Source organism: Cimex lectularius, unplaced genomic scaffold (genome assembly GCF_000648675.2).
Source record: "Cimex lectularius strain Harlan isolate CLEC.00 unplaced genomic scaffold, Clec_2.1 scaffold17, whole genome shotgun sequence".
NCBI classification, from domain to species: domain Eukaryota; kingdom Metazoa; phylum Arthropoda; class Insecta; order Hemiptera; family Cimicidae; genus Cimex; species Cimex lectularius.
In genome coordinates, this window is record NW_019392640.1 from 1,705,162 (window position 1) to 1,722,564 (window position 17,403).

Sequence of the window (17,403 nt, forward strand, 5' to 3'; positions counted from 1 at the left end):
AAGACATCCCTGTTGCGAATTACAAAATGTACGATACCTCGAACTATAATGATGAGGAAACCATATAGTTGAACAACTCCATCCCCTCTACTGATAAAATCACCGTATATCGGAAAAGATCAACTTGTATGTACAACACCCAACAAACTTTAAGAGAACACCTCACATGTTTAAAATTGTCCAAATTAAAGAAAATGTAACACGATTTGTTTGTAAATTGTTACTTGATGAATATGTAATTTGGTCGTTTCCAATATCATCCGATCATTAGAGAGATGACAAAAGGTCGAAATGCATCTGCCATTCCAAAACGCCCAAATTACAGAACTCACTTGTTACATAATGCTTGATTTGACTATACTTTAATCATGTGAGGTGTGCTCTTAAAGTCTGTTGGGCGATGTTCTTGCAACTTGGTCGTTTCGCATATTCGGTCGTCCGATCATTAGACAGGTTGAGTTGGTGTCTCACCCTACATATAATCCTGATACATCACTGATGACGAGAAAAGGCCTCCATGTTGTTTATATTACTTGCTTTGGTTTTACAAAACAGTGGAAAATATTGATTTGTCTCAAATGCCAGATTTTTAACCCTCCTCTTGGAGTCTGAAGCTTTTCACCATCATCAGTGGTAACTAACGTTGGTGCCATGATGGTGAATAGCGCATCTGATAGACAGAATGGCGGACCAAATGATCTATGAACATTTTTGATACAGCTGTGAATCAAATCAGAATTTTGAAATGTTACGGCCATTGGGAAGACTACTCAAATTTTGTTTACATTTAAGTTTTACGGTAAAAAATGAAGAATGAAGAAATGGAAAACGGTTCTCATTGTCTTAATACCTTGACAAGTCATTCGTACAATCGAATGTTTCAATTTCTTCTTTTTCCGATGTTTATTGTTACTTGTGGGACTTCTGACAATTTCAAGGAACATCGGATGGCAATTAAGGAGACGAAGCGTTGGAATTAGGCTTCCGACTATGTCCTTACTGGGTGGGTCGCCTACTACGACACCGCCGCACCCTGTATCGCCCATGACGAAGACAGTAGGCGAGAGAAGCCTCGACGTTTTTCTATAATTAAGAGAGAAAAAACTTTCCCTCTTAAAAAGCTCCGACGTTCGACCTTTTCAGGCTTCGCCTAATCGTTTCCCCATTCAAAATGGAATCTCAAGATATTCATTACGCCGATTCTTCGAGGCGTCTATATTTTAGCCTTCGAATTTTGACCTTACACCTGCAATTTTCCCTTTCGGGAACAACAACGCCATTGTCGAGCTTTTTTTCTTCTTTGTTAATAAGACAAGCAGCACGACCGGGAACATGAAATTTCGTAAAATTTTCCTCTATTTTTCCGAACGAGACGGTGCGATGGACATCTAGGTCCGCGGAGAAACGCCGACCGGGACACTGCTCCTGCTGTCTGTTTATTTTATGCTGGGCTTTTTCCACTCTGTATACAGTACGAAGGCCTATAATCAGACACGGGAATGCCTTTCGAGGCACTTGTTATTTGAATAATCGCGTGTTTAACTCCTTCTTTCGTAAAACCGTTAGCGTCGACTGTAAAAGAGTGGTGCGAAATAATTTCGACTTATCAGAATTGTGTTTCCGTCCCGCAGCATCCGTGCGGAATGAAACTATTACCAAACAATTCTTCATGTTAGAAAACAATAGAAAGATCCCATTGAAGCAGAGAAAAATAAATATGATATTGTAACTGTTTCCAAGTAGCTACATGACATCAATTTTTCGATCATCCTATTCAGGCTGTTTGTTTTATCAGAAGCGTTTCGTCATCTTCATGATGGCTAAAAACTATACGTGTCTGACAGACCTATGCCGATCGACATTTCGCTTGTTCAATGGTGCATATGTGTTGGTGCCTCGACATGCTTATACCTGTCCTTTTGACTCAGTTGAGTGTCAAAAGTTCCAAATACGCCTGACTCATCAAACCAGCTAGGATAGGCACATCGAAACGCTCACTATATTGAAACTACATTTAAAAAAATTCTTTGGTACAAAACCATACTATGTATACATATATGTCCTTGTCATCATCTATAAAATGGACAACATGATGGCTAAAAGCTGTGTCTGGTGGACTAAAACGAGACGGCATCTTGCTTTGTTCAGAGTCAACATGTGTGTTGTTGCCTCGACCTGCTTATAGCCCCTGCCAGAGATTTTATGTTCAGCAGCAGTGTTTAAGGAATGACACTATTTTACAAATAGAAAGTTTAAGGATGAGATTGTGTCTTCAGGTGCGAAGCTACCTGGTGCTGAATTTGTAGCTTGTCTTTAACATTGGTCCGCATATCTTCGCTGCTTATATCTGTCATGCGCGTTTAGGCATTCCTCTATATTTAGTGGTTGGTTCTGTGTTTCTGTGTTAGTTTTTTTCAGTTTTGAGATAAATTAAATGTTGTATCTATGTTAACATTGTTCTGCTTATCTTGTTTGATGATATGTCTTGACGCCTCGACCTGCTTACAACCCTGATCACGCTTTAAAGAATAAAACAGAAGAGGACACAAATCTAGAAGTTTTGAGCCTTCTAAATGTGTGAAAGCAGTGGAAATATTTCATAATAGTAATCAAAAGATTTGTTCTTGAGGTTTGCGGGGTGATGGGCCCGTAGTTTGGACGTCCGCACATCCCGGTCCTCCGATCCTCACAACTTTGGTCCGTCGGACGCGTTTCCCTTTCTTCAGAGGTATGACATAATGCCAACATAATGCCTATACGTCTACGACGGACCAAAGGCAAATTCGCCGTGTTCTGTAGTAGGTAGTAGTGCCTCGACCTGCTTATACGCTTGCCATGTTTTGGAGAACAAACAAAAACTCCTCTAAGTGTGCCGATGATATGAAACTATTACAAATAGAAAGTTGAATTATGAGATATATTCATGAATTCTGTTGGTTATCTGCAGTTTAGTCTTTTTCGATCATCCTGGTCTGCCTGTCCTCGCTGATTTTAGTCGTGTGTGTTTAGGCATTGCTCTGTGTTAGTGGTTGTTTCTAAAGTTCAAGGGTGTTAGATTATGGGTTGGTGCCTTGGCCTGTTTATAACCCTGATCTGTGGTCACGTTTATAGAAGAAACTAAAATGTCCGGTAACTGACTTGATGCTCTAAAGTTGTGTTATAAATATAAGCTAAATTATGGGATTTCTTTTTGAAGATTGTTAGGCGATCAATCTATAATTTAGTCCTTATCGATCGACCTGGTCCGCCTATCCTCGCTGTTTTTAGAATGTCAAGCGTGTTTGGGCAGTTTTTGTTTCCAGTAGATAGGTTAGGAGGTAGAACCTACATTGTATGGGTCAGTAGGTTTCCATCATCCTCGTCCGCCTACTCTCGCTTCTTTTGATCTATTTAGCGCGATTAGGCCTTTCGCTATGTTTACTGGTTGGGTCTAAGTATCCATTATATAAATCCATGTCACGATAGCTCAAGTGGTAGAGCAGCGGCGTATTTAGCCGAAGGTCGTGGGTTCGAATCCCTCTCGTGACACTGGCTTTTTTAATTCAACCAATACCTTACATAAAGATTAATTAATTGAAAGATGTTGCATCTATGATGGATAAATGGATGCAACTTTGATGGATAAAACCTGGATTTTTTTCTTCGTGTTGTCACCTCTGAAAACACGAAAGCAGTTTAGCATTTCCGTCTCAGATAAAAGACCTCTTGGCTTAGAAGCATATCAAGAAAGATTCCAACGATATACGACTTTGTCCCGAAGTTCTTGAATACAAAACGGGCTGAAAGACAAAAGAAGTTGCGTAATGGACGGACGAGGGTTCGTGAAAATAAGACGTGATGTAACTAAAAAGATAATTAAGAAAGTATAAACACGAGAAATGGATAGTTCGCAGTCGAAAAGGCAGAACGGACCTGGGCGAGGGCAATCATTGCGACTTCCTCGAAGAAGTACACGCTTGGCTGGAAGATATGGAAGTGAGGAAGCTACACGGCAACTTTGACTTTACCTTGCGTGAAAACATGAGTAATTATAAGATAGGAATGGGGAAAGTATCGACACTTTTCTTCCGATTCCAAGCAAAGGTGTCAGCTTTTCTTCCTTGATGCTAAATCTTCTACGAGTGAATTTACATAGAAAAATGGCAAGATCGAAACGTCTCAAAATAAAGGACGAGCTTGTTTAAAATACACTTTTTAACATGTTTAGGACGTTTCTGTATTCATAAGCATTTTGCAAGAGAATAACCGTGGAACTCTTTGTTCTTTTTCTACCTACAACCTTGGCCTTAATTTCCAAGCGATGAGAGATGAGTTTATTTTTATATATTCAGATCAGGCTGTTGATAAAATAACCTGGTCGTTAATTGATTTTGTTGGATGCATTAAAAATCGTGGCAACAAATGTAAATCTTAATTGTCGATTGTAGAAAAACGACAAGCACTGTTAAATTGTAAGCGGAATCTGAACTGTATTTCCTTTCCCAACATTCGTTCAAATGAGACCAATCGATTCTTCATGGTTCCTTTCAAAAAAGAAACTCGGCATTCCTGTTTAGAAAACATTAAACAATGGTAAACTGAAAATTAACGCACACCCAGACCGTATTTTTAAGGGGCAGATCCATAAAAACAATGGTACACAATTCTCGAACCGTACCTTGAGCATAATGCAGACAAATTAAACGTAAAGTTGATTAAACAATGGTGAATACAGTGGCTTGAGAAAGGTGGATGAAATCCTTGGGAAAACCAAAATTTCTTGGGAATTTGCCGAAGTCCTTTTAGGCTTAAGGCATCGCATAAGGATTAAAGACCAAACGGATCTTTCATCATCACTGAGTCCATTATAATAACGTGCAAATCTTATGTTCGGTACTCTAGAGTACCGTGCTGCATTTACATATTTGATATATGGACGACATTGTACAAATTGCAAGTAAACTCGTTGCACATAATTTCTTCTTGATATTTTCAGAGTGATGGACTCAATTGGTTTGTTTTAGTGCCTCACCCTGCCCCTGACTACGTTAACATCTTTTACAGTATTGACATGTACATGGGAATAATTAAAATTACCATATTACTTCTGGAAGTTTGCAGGGCGAGAACGAGAAGTTTTTAGATTGTCATCTTATCCACGTTATTTTGATTCGTCAGACGCGCGCCATCATCAGTAGTACAAATGGTAAAAAAACTATCAATATCATAAAAACATGATGGCTCAGTACCTAAATGTACCAAAACCAGTCGGTATCTAGTGCTCAGAAGTGGTGTTGGCGTCTCGACCTGCTTATCCAACCCATGTCATGCTATGTAGAAAACAAAATTGAAGTTTTAAGCTCCCCGTGTATCGCTGATGTGATAACATTTTACAATTAAAAAGTTAAATTATAAGTTTTTCTTGAGGCCTGCGGATTGATCGACCTGTATTTGAGTCGGTTGCGATCTTCCTGGTCCGCCTGTCCTCGCTGTTTTTGGTCGGACAGACGCGCTTAAGCATTTTTCTGTGACTATTAGCTTAGGCCTGTATGTTTTAGTGGTCTTCCTCGCTGTTTAAGGCACTGAAAAAATGTGTCAGTTTGGGTAAGTGTTGACGCCTCGACCTGCTTTAACCCTGACCTTTGAAAATCAAAAGAGAAGAAATCGATGAAAATATTTTACGATTAAAACCAAGCGATTTCTTCTTGAGGTCTGCGGATGATGAATAATTTGGTCGTTTTCGACTATTCTGGTTCGCCTGTCTTAGCTGTTTTTGGCCTGTCAGGCGCGTCTGTTTATTGTTGTTGTTTTCCGGTCAGTTTGAGAAAAGCGAAGAAGAGAATCAGTTGTGGGTAAATGTTGGTGCCTAGACTTGCTTATAACCCTGTAGAAAAAACAGAGGATCAAACCTTCTAAATGGGTTAAGGCCATAAAAATATTTTTCATTTAAAAATCACGACATTTCTTCTTGAGATCTTGGGTATGATAAACCGACAGTTTGGTTTGTCTCGATCATCCTGGTCCGCCTATCCTCGCTGTTTTTGGGACGAGTAACATTATTGTTTTAATAGTTTTTCTTGCAGTTTTAAGAAATCTTTTTTTTACGGATTAACCTAATTAATGATTCTTCGTTCTTCGCGTATTTTACCCCAGTATGTTACCATTTGCTCAAGTGGATTAGCTAGTGTGATTAGTGGATTGAAGGACATACTCAGTGCCAATACCCCTTATCGATGCTTCTTTTTAGCAAGTTTTCCTGAGTTTTTCATTATTTATGTTTATTTATCTTTGATGAGGTGAACCTAGCGTTTGTTTGTTTCCGATGATCTTTACGCCTAGCCTCGCTGTATTTTGGTATGTAAGTTGTGTTGAATTGACATCGAGGGTGATTTCTCCCCCCCTTACATTTTTATTAAATTCATGACTTATTCTTCCACCTTAGAAAGTATCCGTACTGGCCGTTTGTCTTCAACTTGAACTAACTTTCTTTAAATTAATCTTGCGATTTGCTCGAATTAGAACCATTCCAGCACATATAAACATTAAAATATGCTTCGTAGGCGGAATTTAAACATGTCGACGACGAACGATTTCCCACGGCGGGACCGCCTTTGTGAGTCGCGTCTGTTAAATTCGCCAGCGTTGAATTATTCGATCCATTGGTATAAAACAGTAAAATAGGCAACGTCTGCTCGTTTCTGATTTCATTTCAGCATTCTTACCGTCAGAGCTTCAGATGAGGCGTTTTTTCGCCTGAAGTTGCGACGTGGAGGCAGACGAAGGCGATAACGAAAGAGTCAACTTAGGCCAAGGCGATAAGGGCAATTTCCACTCCGATTTACTTTAATTACGGTTCCGACGGTAAATAAAACACCAGGTTAATTAAAAGATGAGGTGTTGTGAAGTTAGCGGTAAACCGATTACCGACAAGCCTTCAGACAATTAGGCGAACTCTGAAGCCTGACAAAGAGTATGCTCAGTAGTATCTCTTTGCTTTCATCAAATCCTGACTCATTCGATGATTGAGAACAGTTTTTAAACCAAAAGCATATCAGTGAAACCATGTGTGTGTCATCATTGATCCCGGACGATCAACTGAAAGTTCTCTTTCAGTGAGAGGTGATCTTTGATCTCAAGTTGATCCGAGGACTCTGGTTGACTTACGAAATTTCCTCGTGAGGTTTTCGGTGTGATGAACCTGTAGTTTGTACATTTCTGATTAGTTTGGTCCGCATATTCTCGCTATTTTGGACCATAAGACGCGTTTTGCCTATTCAGTGAAACTAATAGTACCACACCATCAACTACTAGACGACGTCAACAACATGATAAAGCCTTATACCATGCTTTGAAAAAAAAATAAAACAAGAATTTTTATGTCCAGCAACTTTTTTGACGGAGGGACATCAGTTCACAAATAGAAAGTTAAATTAGGAGATTCCTTCTTAAGGTACGAACCTACCTGGTGTTGGATTTGTAGTTTCAATCATCCTGGTCCACCTTTCCTACAATTTTTGATCTATCTATCGGACTAGTTAAGCACTTTAGCGACCAGTGAACTTTGATCTCAGATTGATCTCTGTTGACTGAATTATGAAATTTCCTCGTGAGGTCTATGGGTCGATGAACCTGAAGTTTGGTCTTTTCTGATCATTTTGGTCCAACTCAATGTTTTCGGTCTGTCAGAGGAAATCTATTTAACTAAACTAAACGATTGTCTCTGTTAACCATGCTCTCTATGAGGAGCCAAGGCTACCTTCAATTACCATGGACACATCAAGCAACATTTTGAAGATTGCGTGGTGGTGAACATATAGTAGCTTGTTTGTTGCATATCATGCTCACTGTTATTAGGCTTTCAAACACTTTTCGACATTTTGCCATTTTCTGTCAACAACACAGACCCACCAGTGAAGATTAAAAAAAAAAATCTTACAATGTTCATAAACAACTGTCTGGGGCTTACGGGACGATGTACCTAAGAGCATTTTGCAGATTTCCTCATGAGCTCTGCGGTGTAATGTACCTGTAATTTGTTCAATTCGCATCATTTTGGTCTATAGATCCTAGCCGGTTAGACCTTCGTAGGGCGGTTCTTTTTCCCTGCGTTTTAAATACGCTGGGTTAGGGTCATAAGCAGGGCGAGGCAGCAATGCACCACTATTGATATCATTTATTAAACATTTTAAACCGTTTTTAATCGAACGGGATAGACTTATTTTAGTTGTTTAGTGTAGTCAACCAGAGTTTGTATTAGTGCCTCGACCTGCTTATATGCCCGATCTATCACTGAATATTACAAAATGACGAAAGCATCTTAGACACAAAAAACTGCGTTACTAAAAGTTCGGAGACTTCAACGAAATATCATTATTAAAAAAATAATGATATTTATATCTTATATTGAAAAATTATGAGGAACAACCAAACTACAGAATTGAGACATTGATGATGTAGATCAGGGTTATTTTAAATACAGACTAATGCAGTATCGATCTCTATTAATATGATGTAAGTTATACTTATCAGCTTACCGGACGATGTAGGGAGGATTTTCCATGCTTTCCTCTTGTGGTGAGCCGGGACCTCGTATTTTATACCGACAGTTTTGGTATGGAAGACATATTAATGCATTCGCCATTTTCTACGGCAGATTTCAGATTTCAATTGAACTGCTGAAAATGGTCAAAAATCCCCAAACTGTAAATAACTAAAAACAGTATACATCCATCATATTACCAAATAATGAGCAGTTTACTAGGCATGAAACACAAATTATTGATGTGTTTTGTACCAAAGAGTCGATTAATGGAAAGTGTCCGTGACTTGATCAGGGTTGTAAACAGGGTGAGGCACCTACACAAACCCCTCTTGTCAAGCTGTTTTAACTGTCAGACGTAATCCACATTCTGCCATCTTCAGCAACCTGTTTGTACCCCTGGTTTATCACTGAGGATGGCGGATAGCAGAAACACGTCTCACGTCTGACAGAATAGGTGAATCAGGATGACCGAAAAATACCCAAACTAAGAGGGATAGGGATAAAAGAGGTGGCCACAAGGCCTTCTGCACCTCGTCCTGAATTTGTGTGTGCTCCCCTGTTTTTTATAACTCACTGGCCAGCTTCCGGTTGTTAATCAACCTCCATAGCTTTGCCTGCGGCTCCTTAGTCTCTTGTGGTTTTTCCTGTTCTAGTTGCAAGAACCTGCACCTACATAGAAACGTAAAATGTGTTCTGCGGTCTCCTCCTCTTCCTGGCAGTATCTGCACAGTGTTTCTTCTGTCTGTACTCCTATCCGGTGTATGTGCTTTCTTAAGCAGCAGTTCCATGTCAGGAGTCCAACCAGAATTCGGTTGCGGTTGTATTCCAGTAATTCTTTTATAAGTTTTGCGGATGGCCTTTCTATTAATCTCTCCGCGTGCCTCATAGCTGTGGTATTGTTCCTCCAGGTTTTGGACTCATTAAGGATCCTTTTTAAGATGGATACATGGCAGGATTTAAGCTACAGTAGGGTTCAGGACCTAGAGAGTCCATGTTGGTTCCCTGTTTGGCCAACATGTCAACCTTTTCGTTGCCTCTAGCCACGAATGTCCAGGGACCCATGCCAGGGTCAGGTCGTTAGTGTCGCTGACTTCCGTCAGGCCCTCCTAAGAGAGTTTGATTTATAATCGTGTCTTTTAAAACTAAATAACTCAAAAAAAAAAATCAAAAGTTCAAAATTATACAACTATCTATTATAGAAAACCTTGACAAATCGTTTAGCTTCATGTATCAACGCCATACAGTTATATATTATACATAAACTAGTACATAAAATATGACACATTCTTCCTTTTTGTTCGATAGTTTGGTTTTTGTTTAGGTCAATTTCTTTTTCATATTGAAAAAAGTTGTATGTAAGTGTCTGACACTATTCCTCCTTAAGAAGGGAGTGAGGTCAGTTAAACTTGCTTAACAGCCTACTTTCAAAGGTGGAAACAACTGTCGTCAAATCATTAGAGTCACTAATTTTTGCTGTTTTATGTTATCTATGGTATAAATATCAAGTATTATCTACTAAAAAAATAATTATCTTAAAATAATTATCTTTTATCATTCTATGCAATATATGAATCGAACCTATCAGTATATATTATTTATTATCAATTATTTATGTATTTTGTTCTGCTTTGAGAATAAATGATTGAACTATAATTCTTTTATAAACTCTGTTTTTTGTCGAGGGTTTTCAGATTATCAGCGCATTAAAAACCATCAATGAAAGGCTCAATCTTTCCACTTGATACATTTTAAATTGGAAATATCTTGTCGACGGTTCAGATGAGAAAGTAAAATACACGTAAAACCACCGATCGAGTGGATCTGGTTCGGATCTTTGTCTTTTCCTACCACCCAAATGTGAGTACATTATTTCTAACGGTCCTCGCCGAGTGGTATCTTAAAAGTCGGTCCCGTTCAAACACGCACCGAACTCCTAGCGGTACACGCTTCCGTCCAATACTCCAAATACCTCTCTTGACCAAGGGGGATTTTTTTACGTTATTTATTTTCTGTCCTGGCACAAATCCACCTGAGATTAGATGCCCGGAGGTTTATGACAGACCAAACCGGCAAGTACCAGATGGTCGGAGAACACAACAATCCATACCAAAACGGACTGTTCCGAAATTGTGTAGATATTTAGAATTGCTTGTTTTTTGTATTCGTTCGAAACTTTTTTTGAGCAGACTGGGCCACTACCTTGGCTCCCGAATTATAAATAAACCCGGGCAAACGATCAGCAAATATAATTTCGAAAATACCCTAGACACAATGCCTCGATTCGTAATTGTAGTTGCAAAATCCTCTACACAAAATTTTGGTCTCTCTAAGAAAATAAATTTTCTATTCAGTTTGCTATGTGAAATCCACGTTGATAAAGAAACCTTTCAGAAATTAAATAAACATTATAAGTAAAAATTACAAGAGGTTTTTTTAAAAATATTTTACATTGCCTACACAAAAATGATGAAATTTGGTATGCTGGTATGTTTATCATATGTGATCATCCTGATACGCCTGCCACTGGTAATCTTTTCAAAGAATATCCAACAGCTTACCAATTTCGCATAATATGCCTCACCCTGCTTATTACCCCGACCAATCTCCCTAATCTCTTAATTTTGTAGTTTGGTCGTTTCGGAATATTTTCTAATATGTTGAGATATATTGTTCAAGTCTTCTAACCTGTAGTCACAGTGTTTTTAGGGCTAACTCACGCGTTTCGGCATATTCACTGATATAATCAGGGATATAAGCAGGTCGAGGAATGAATAGAAATGTACCCTATACAACTAAATAATTAGGCTAAACTACTTTCCAGTCAGCTAAAAGCTTTTTAACACTTTTAGTAGATAATATCAATAGTCGTCAATAGTTGCTGCTTCACCCTGCTTATTACCCGACTCACCTCCCTAATCTCTAAATAATGCTGGTTGATCGTTTGGAAACATTTTGGTTTTCTTATCGTTGTTTTTGGTCTATCAGAGGTGTTCTTCTCGCCATCTTCAGTTAGGGTTTGTGTTGGTGCCTCGCTTTGCTTATTAGCCTGTCCCACGTACCCAATGCATCAATTCTGTAGTTTTGTCGTTTCCGATCATTTTGTTAGGTGGTGAAATATATAGCTGAAGTCTGCGATGCGATGAACTTGTAATCGAACTGTTTTGGATCTGGCAGACGCGTTGCGGCATATTGCTATCCTTAGTGGTCTGGGTTATAAACAGGTCGAGGCGCCAATACAAAACGACTAAAAAAATTGGCTAAACCTCTTTCCGCCCAATTAAAACAGTTGAATATGTTAAGTAGATCAAATCAATAGTGGTGGATTAGTATTGGTGGTTCACCCTGACCCACGTCCTCAATATCTTATTTCTGAGGTTTGGACAATTCCGATAATTTTGTGAGATGGCGAACCGTTTAAATCTGCGAACGTTTATTGACGCAGTTTTCTGTCTGTCACCCGCGTTTCGGAATTTAGTCATATTCATTGGTATAATCAGGGATTTAAGCAGGCCGAGGCGCCAATGCAAATGACTGACGTGTAGTTAGTCGTATCCGATCGTGATAGCGGAAATTTCGTTGAAGTATCCGATGCTATGAACTGTATTTAAGCTGTTTTTGGTCTAACAGACGGAATTTAGCCCTCCTCAGTGGTGGGGCCAGAGATATAAGCAAGTCGAGGCGCCACTGCCACCCCAAGCTAAACAACTAAACAACTAGGCCAAATATGTTCCCGTTCAACTAAAAACGGTTTAAAATTTCTAATAGATGATACGTCTAAGGCTGATTAATGGTACCTCACCCACCATTGTTTATGCCGAGAGTCGAAACGGTCTGACTGTCCAAAACAGCTAGAATATGATGCAAAATCCTCTTAGATTACATCGTCCAATACTGCCCCCATTGTAAGAAATGAACGCCGCACTGATTTGAAACTATTTCAAACATTTAATTTTGAGATCTTCAGTAGAGGGGTCTGGGTTGATGCCTTGCCCTGTTTATTTCCCTTATTTACCACTGAAGATGGAACAGAAATCCGTTTCAAAGATAAAACAGTGAGAATGACGGAAAATAACCCGCCCTCACCCCCCAGACCAGGTAAACTCACATAAGAAAGGTTGCTCGATGTGTCCAACCTAATTGAAGGGTGCCATTCCTTGGCAGTGGATACCAAGTGCTTTAAGTTCATACCACGCTGGTGTCGAAGCACCTCTGCTCTTTTTAACTGTTCCTACGTCTTGTAGATGATGAGTGATTGTCTTTGGATACCCAAACTACCACATAAGTACGCTTGTATTCGTGGCTAGACAAATTTGATATCGAATACAAAGTTAAGTGGTTGGTGAAATTGACCATCTTTGTCCTACTTTGTCCCTATTTGGTAGAGAGTCGAGAGCTGTAAAATAAAATCTCGCCAGCAGACAATCTGGCAAACATAAAATGCTGCAAATTTGCCGGAAAACTTTTTATTAACAATTGTGTGAACAGGCGCGCTGACTTCGCCGATTCGAGCGAAATGCATAGGTCTAGAATTTTTCAAATTTTTATTTAATGAAGAATGTTAAATAAATTTAATAATCGCTTAATTAAGCATTTTAATTAAGAGACAAAGGCAAAGGACAAAGTGTTAGATAATATTTTTAAAAAACGTGGTACAAAAATATAATCCACTGGGCGCTAGCCAACGTCCAACGCGAAAACCTCCGATGTTGTTACTTCAAACGTTCAAACACCGACTGATCTGAGAAAAAAAGCTTACTTTTTGGGGGAGACCGTTAGTTGTAACTTAATTTTTGAAACTTAACATATAAATAACATAAATAAAAGGTACTCATCACACTCAAATTATTCAAAAAGTGAAGTATAATAAGTTTGAAGTATAACCCATTTTTTAGTTGTTGTGGATGTGTTAACTCGACCAGCTTATATCCTTGATTATATCATGAATATGGCTAAATACCGAAACCGCATCTGAGACCAAAAACTACGTTACTGAAGATTTGTAGATTTCAAAGAAATATTTCACCACCTCACAAAATGATCGGAAACGACCTAACTACACGATTAAGTCATTGTGGGATGTGCGACAGGGTGATAAGCAGGCTGAGGCACCGATTGAATCCACCGAATTCACCACTTTTGATATTATCTATTAAAAATGTTAAACCGTTTTTAATTGGGCTAGAAAAACTTTTAGCCAAATGATTTAGTAGTGTAACGTGGGTTTGAATTGATGCCTAGACCTGTTTATATCCCCGATTCACCACTGAATACGGCAAAATGACAAAACGCATCTGAGAGACATATATTACAGATTCGCAGACTTCAACGAAATGTCTCACCACCTCGCAAAATAATCGCAAACTGCTGAATTTAGACATTGTGTGCATGTCAGGGAAATAAGCAAGATGAGGCACCAATAGTAATCCACCACTTTTGACGATCTACTGTAAATGTTAAACTACTTTTAATGAGGGGGAGAAGAGTTTTAGTCAAACCTTTCTACTTGTTTAGCGTGCGTTACTATTCGTGCCACAACCTTCTTACATCCCCGATCCACCACCTAATACGGCAAAATGACAAAACGCATCTGAGTGACCGAAAACTGCAACACTACAGGTTCGCAGATTTCAACGAAATATCTCATCATCTCAAAAATTGTCGTACACTACGAAACTATTTAAACATTGGGAACATGCGTTAGGAAAATAAGCATGGAGAGGCTCCAACTGAAACCGATAACTGAAGACGACGAGCAGTCGTAATACCTCTGTCAAACCATAAACAGCGATAGGCAAACCAAAATGATCTGTAACGACCCAACTAGAGAAGTAAGACATTGGAGCGTTGGTCAGTTATAACCAGGTCAAGGCATGAACAAACACAACTGAAGATGGCGAGAAGTCGAAACACCTCTGACAGGTCAAAAACACCGATTGGCAAACCAAAAATAATTGGAAACGACCAAACATTGGAATTAGGACCCTTCCAGACAACACGAAAAAGGAAAAATACTTGTTTGTGTGATAGGCTAGGAAATTGATTGAATTTCTTTTTAGTATTCAACTTTCCGTTTGAGCAACAATAGACTAATAATTTTTTTTTTAAATGCCTCGCGTGTGGCCATCAACCCCCCAGGGGACAGTTGTTTCTTTCGTTTATAGCTTTGATTATCCCCCCCCCCGCGGTCAGTCTATACTCGCTTTGTAAAAATGCCTTAAATCTCTAATCCTTATTAGATCAACATCAAAACTTTCTTTTTCTTACTTGATTTGAAATTGGAGAAAGTCTTGAAACATACGGCGCCTTGGAATCTTGTGAAATAGTTCGACTGAACTGGATGAAGTAGAATTTCATTGTTTTAAATAAATGTCAACAATTTGGTCAAATAATAGAGAAATATTGAATATAATGTTTTTTTAACCTGTTACATTAATGATTTATGGTAGGAGGTATGCATTAATGTTCATCTCAGGATTTTTTTTTAATTTATCCTATAAATTAATTATCATTATATTAACAATTTAGAAATAAAAAATATATTATAATAATATAAGGGGATGAGGTCAATAACCGTATAAATGAGAAGGATCGCTTCCTATCCATTGCTATTCATTCATGGCGAACAGTACCACAACGGAATTCTAAGTTGTGACCCGTTATCCCTCTGTCCCAAAAAAATATCTTAGACTGAATAATCAATTAACAGAACAAATCCACAAAAATAAACTGTAATTCGGCTCGAATTATAATTCAGTAAAATCTCACCATAGCCAAACAAACTATTTTGGGAATGATGTAAAATAATCTGTATAGAGATAAAAATAAAGTTTGAATAATTCTGTTTAAAAAAATAGGTTTATTGTTGATTTCAGTTGCTGGGTATAATCTGCATGGCATGCGCATCGCCTGCACTCCTCACGGGGACCCACTGGTTTTTGTTTGTCGCTGTGATGAGTTTCATCTCTACCCTATGCTGGGTTTTCATCTACCTCCTTTCTATAAAAGAAGCACTTACACTTCCCATCAACTGGATATTAACTGTGAGTTTTTTTTCTCCCCCCCCCAAGTGAAACTATATCGGATAATCAATGGGATTAAATGTTGCAGGAAGTCTTGAATACTGGGATAATCACTGTGCTTTACTTCATCGCCTTTATTATCCAACTGTCTGTCTGGTCTTCACGTGACTCGGTTATCTACCGGTCGCCTAATATTGCAGCAGGGGTATGTATTTTTTTGTTTTAACGTGATTAATGTGATGTTAAGTAATTTTTATTTAATCGCAAATTTTTTGTTTCTAAAGATATTTGGTCTTTTCAACGCTCTGGCATATGCGTTTGGAACGTACCTGTTATACGCTGAATGGAAATCATCTACCACTCCACAATAAAAGCCTATTTTAAACAAAAATACATAGGAGATTAAGCAAATAATTTCTCAGCATTGAGCTGAGCATTTTTTTTTTCAATGGCAACCGATGCCAAATTGTAAAATAAACATTTTATCATATTTACTTACAGATATTTTTATAAAATTTCACACAATTTAATACAAAAGCAATATTTAAAAATTATTATATATATATATTTTTTTTTACAGTCAAATGTTAAACAGTTTTTAACGCTGACAGACAATAAAATATCAAAATATTGCCTTGTACCTTACTTTTAATGGAATTTCATTTTTTGTAATATAGAAAATTAATTATACTAATTTATTCATCAATTTAAAGAAAAGTCAGTATTAATTTAAATTGTATCTTAACAAACTGACTTGATTTTTTTAAAAATAGTTTTTGTTTAGTTCAAACATCAAGTGAATGTACATAATAGCTTATATTTGATTATTGTGTAAACGTACGTGTGTACCATGAGTATTCAGTATCATATTATCTAAATGATGTATGCCTGCAAATTAATATGTACTATATAACATGTTGCATGTATGTGTTGTAATTAAAATAATTTTTATACTGTTTTCTTTTGTACTGTTTCCTGTGAACGTCAATTCAATAACAAAGCATACATGTTTGATCAGGGATATACGTGAGGTGAGACATCACAAACCATCACAGAAGATGGTGTCTGAAAGGTTATACGGTTCAAAATGATCATGAAAGATCAAACTACAAGAAAAACAGTGTCAATGATTCTCATAATTAGCTAATTTAAAGTTATATTAATTTGTGACCGTAAATTCCAGAATAATAACATAATCTTAGAAAATATACATAATGTATTTTTTTGGTTATTTGGCTGCCCTCGATAGAGTTATGTATCAGTTTATCGATTTAAGTTTTAACAACACAATATATTTAATCCTTTTCTAACAATTATGAGTTTTTGAATGATCAAATGACTTTTTTTAGTAATAGGTAAAAACCAGAATGTAAATTTAGTCTGACGAGTTTTTCTGCTGAGCTTTCGGTGATTGTACCACAATAATCAGTGATATAAACATTCAGGAATAAAAGCATCTTAGAGCATATACATAATGTATATTTTAAGGTTTTTTTTTTAAATCATTGATTTTATGATTCATGAACACATTATATTTATAATTTAGCTGTAATCATTTTGGTCTGCCTATTCTCACTGCACTGTCCATCAGACGCATTTCACCATTTTCAGTTTTGGTTGTTTCATTACACTGCACAGCGTTTTGTCATCGTAGTAATAAATAATGTCTAGGATGAACGTATGATCTAAAACTAGCAAAATGTCTTTTTTCCAGAGATTTTGATGGTCATCTGGATTATTAGGGACTTTACAAAGCATAAAAAATCGTGATGGTAATATGAGCATCTACAACATAGCAAAAAAAAATGCATCTTAGAAAATGTACATTATATGCTGTTAAGTTATCATGTAGATATATCATAT

The 17,403-nt window shown here is 37.5% G+C and overlaps 1 protein-coding gene across 1 annotated transcript in view; it reads left to right on the forward strand.

Annotated features, from left to right (window-relative positions):
- Positions 1 to 16,498, forward strand: part of LOC106672277 — a 32,003-nt gene extending 15,505 nt beyond the window's left edge. The window contains exons 2-4 of the mRNA XM_014403575.2: positions 15,394 to 15,561; positions 15,629 to 15,745; positions 15,825 to 16,498. Coding sequence (XP_014259061.1) covers positions 15,394 to 15,561; positions 15,629 to 15,745; positions 15,825 to 15,911 — 372 coding nt within the window. The 3' untranslated portion in view covers positions 15,912 to 16,498. The remainder of the gene's footprint in view (positions 1 to 15,393; positions 15,562 to 15,628; positions 15,746 to 15,824) is intronic.
- Positions 16,499 to 17,403: the final 905 nt, after the last annotated feature.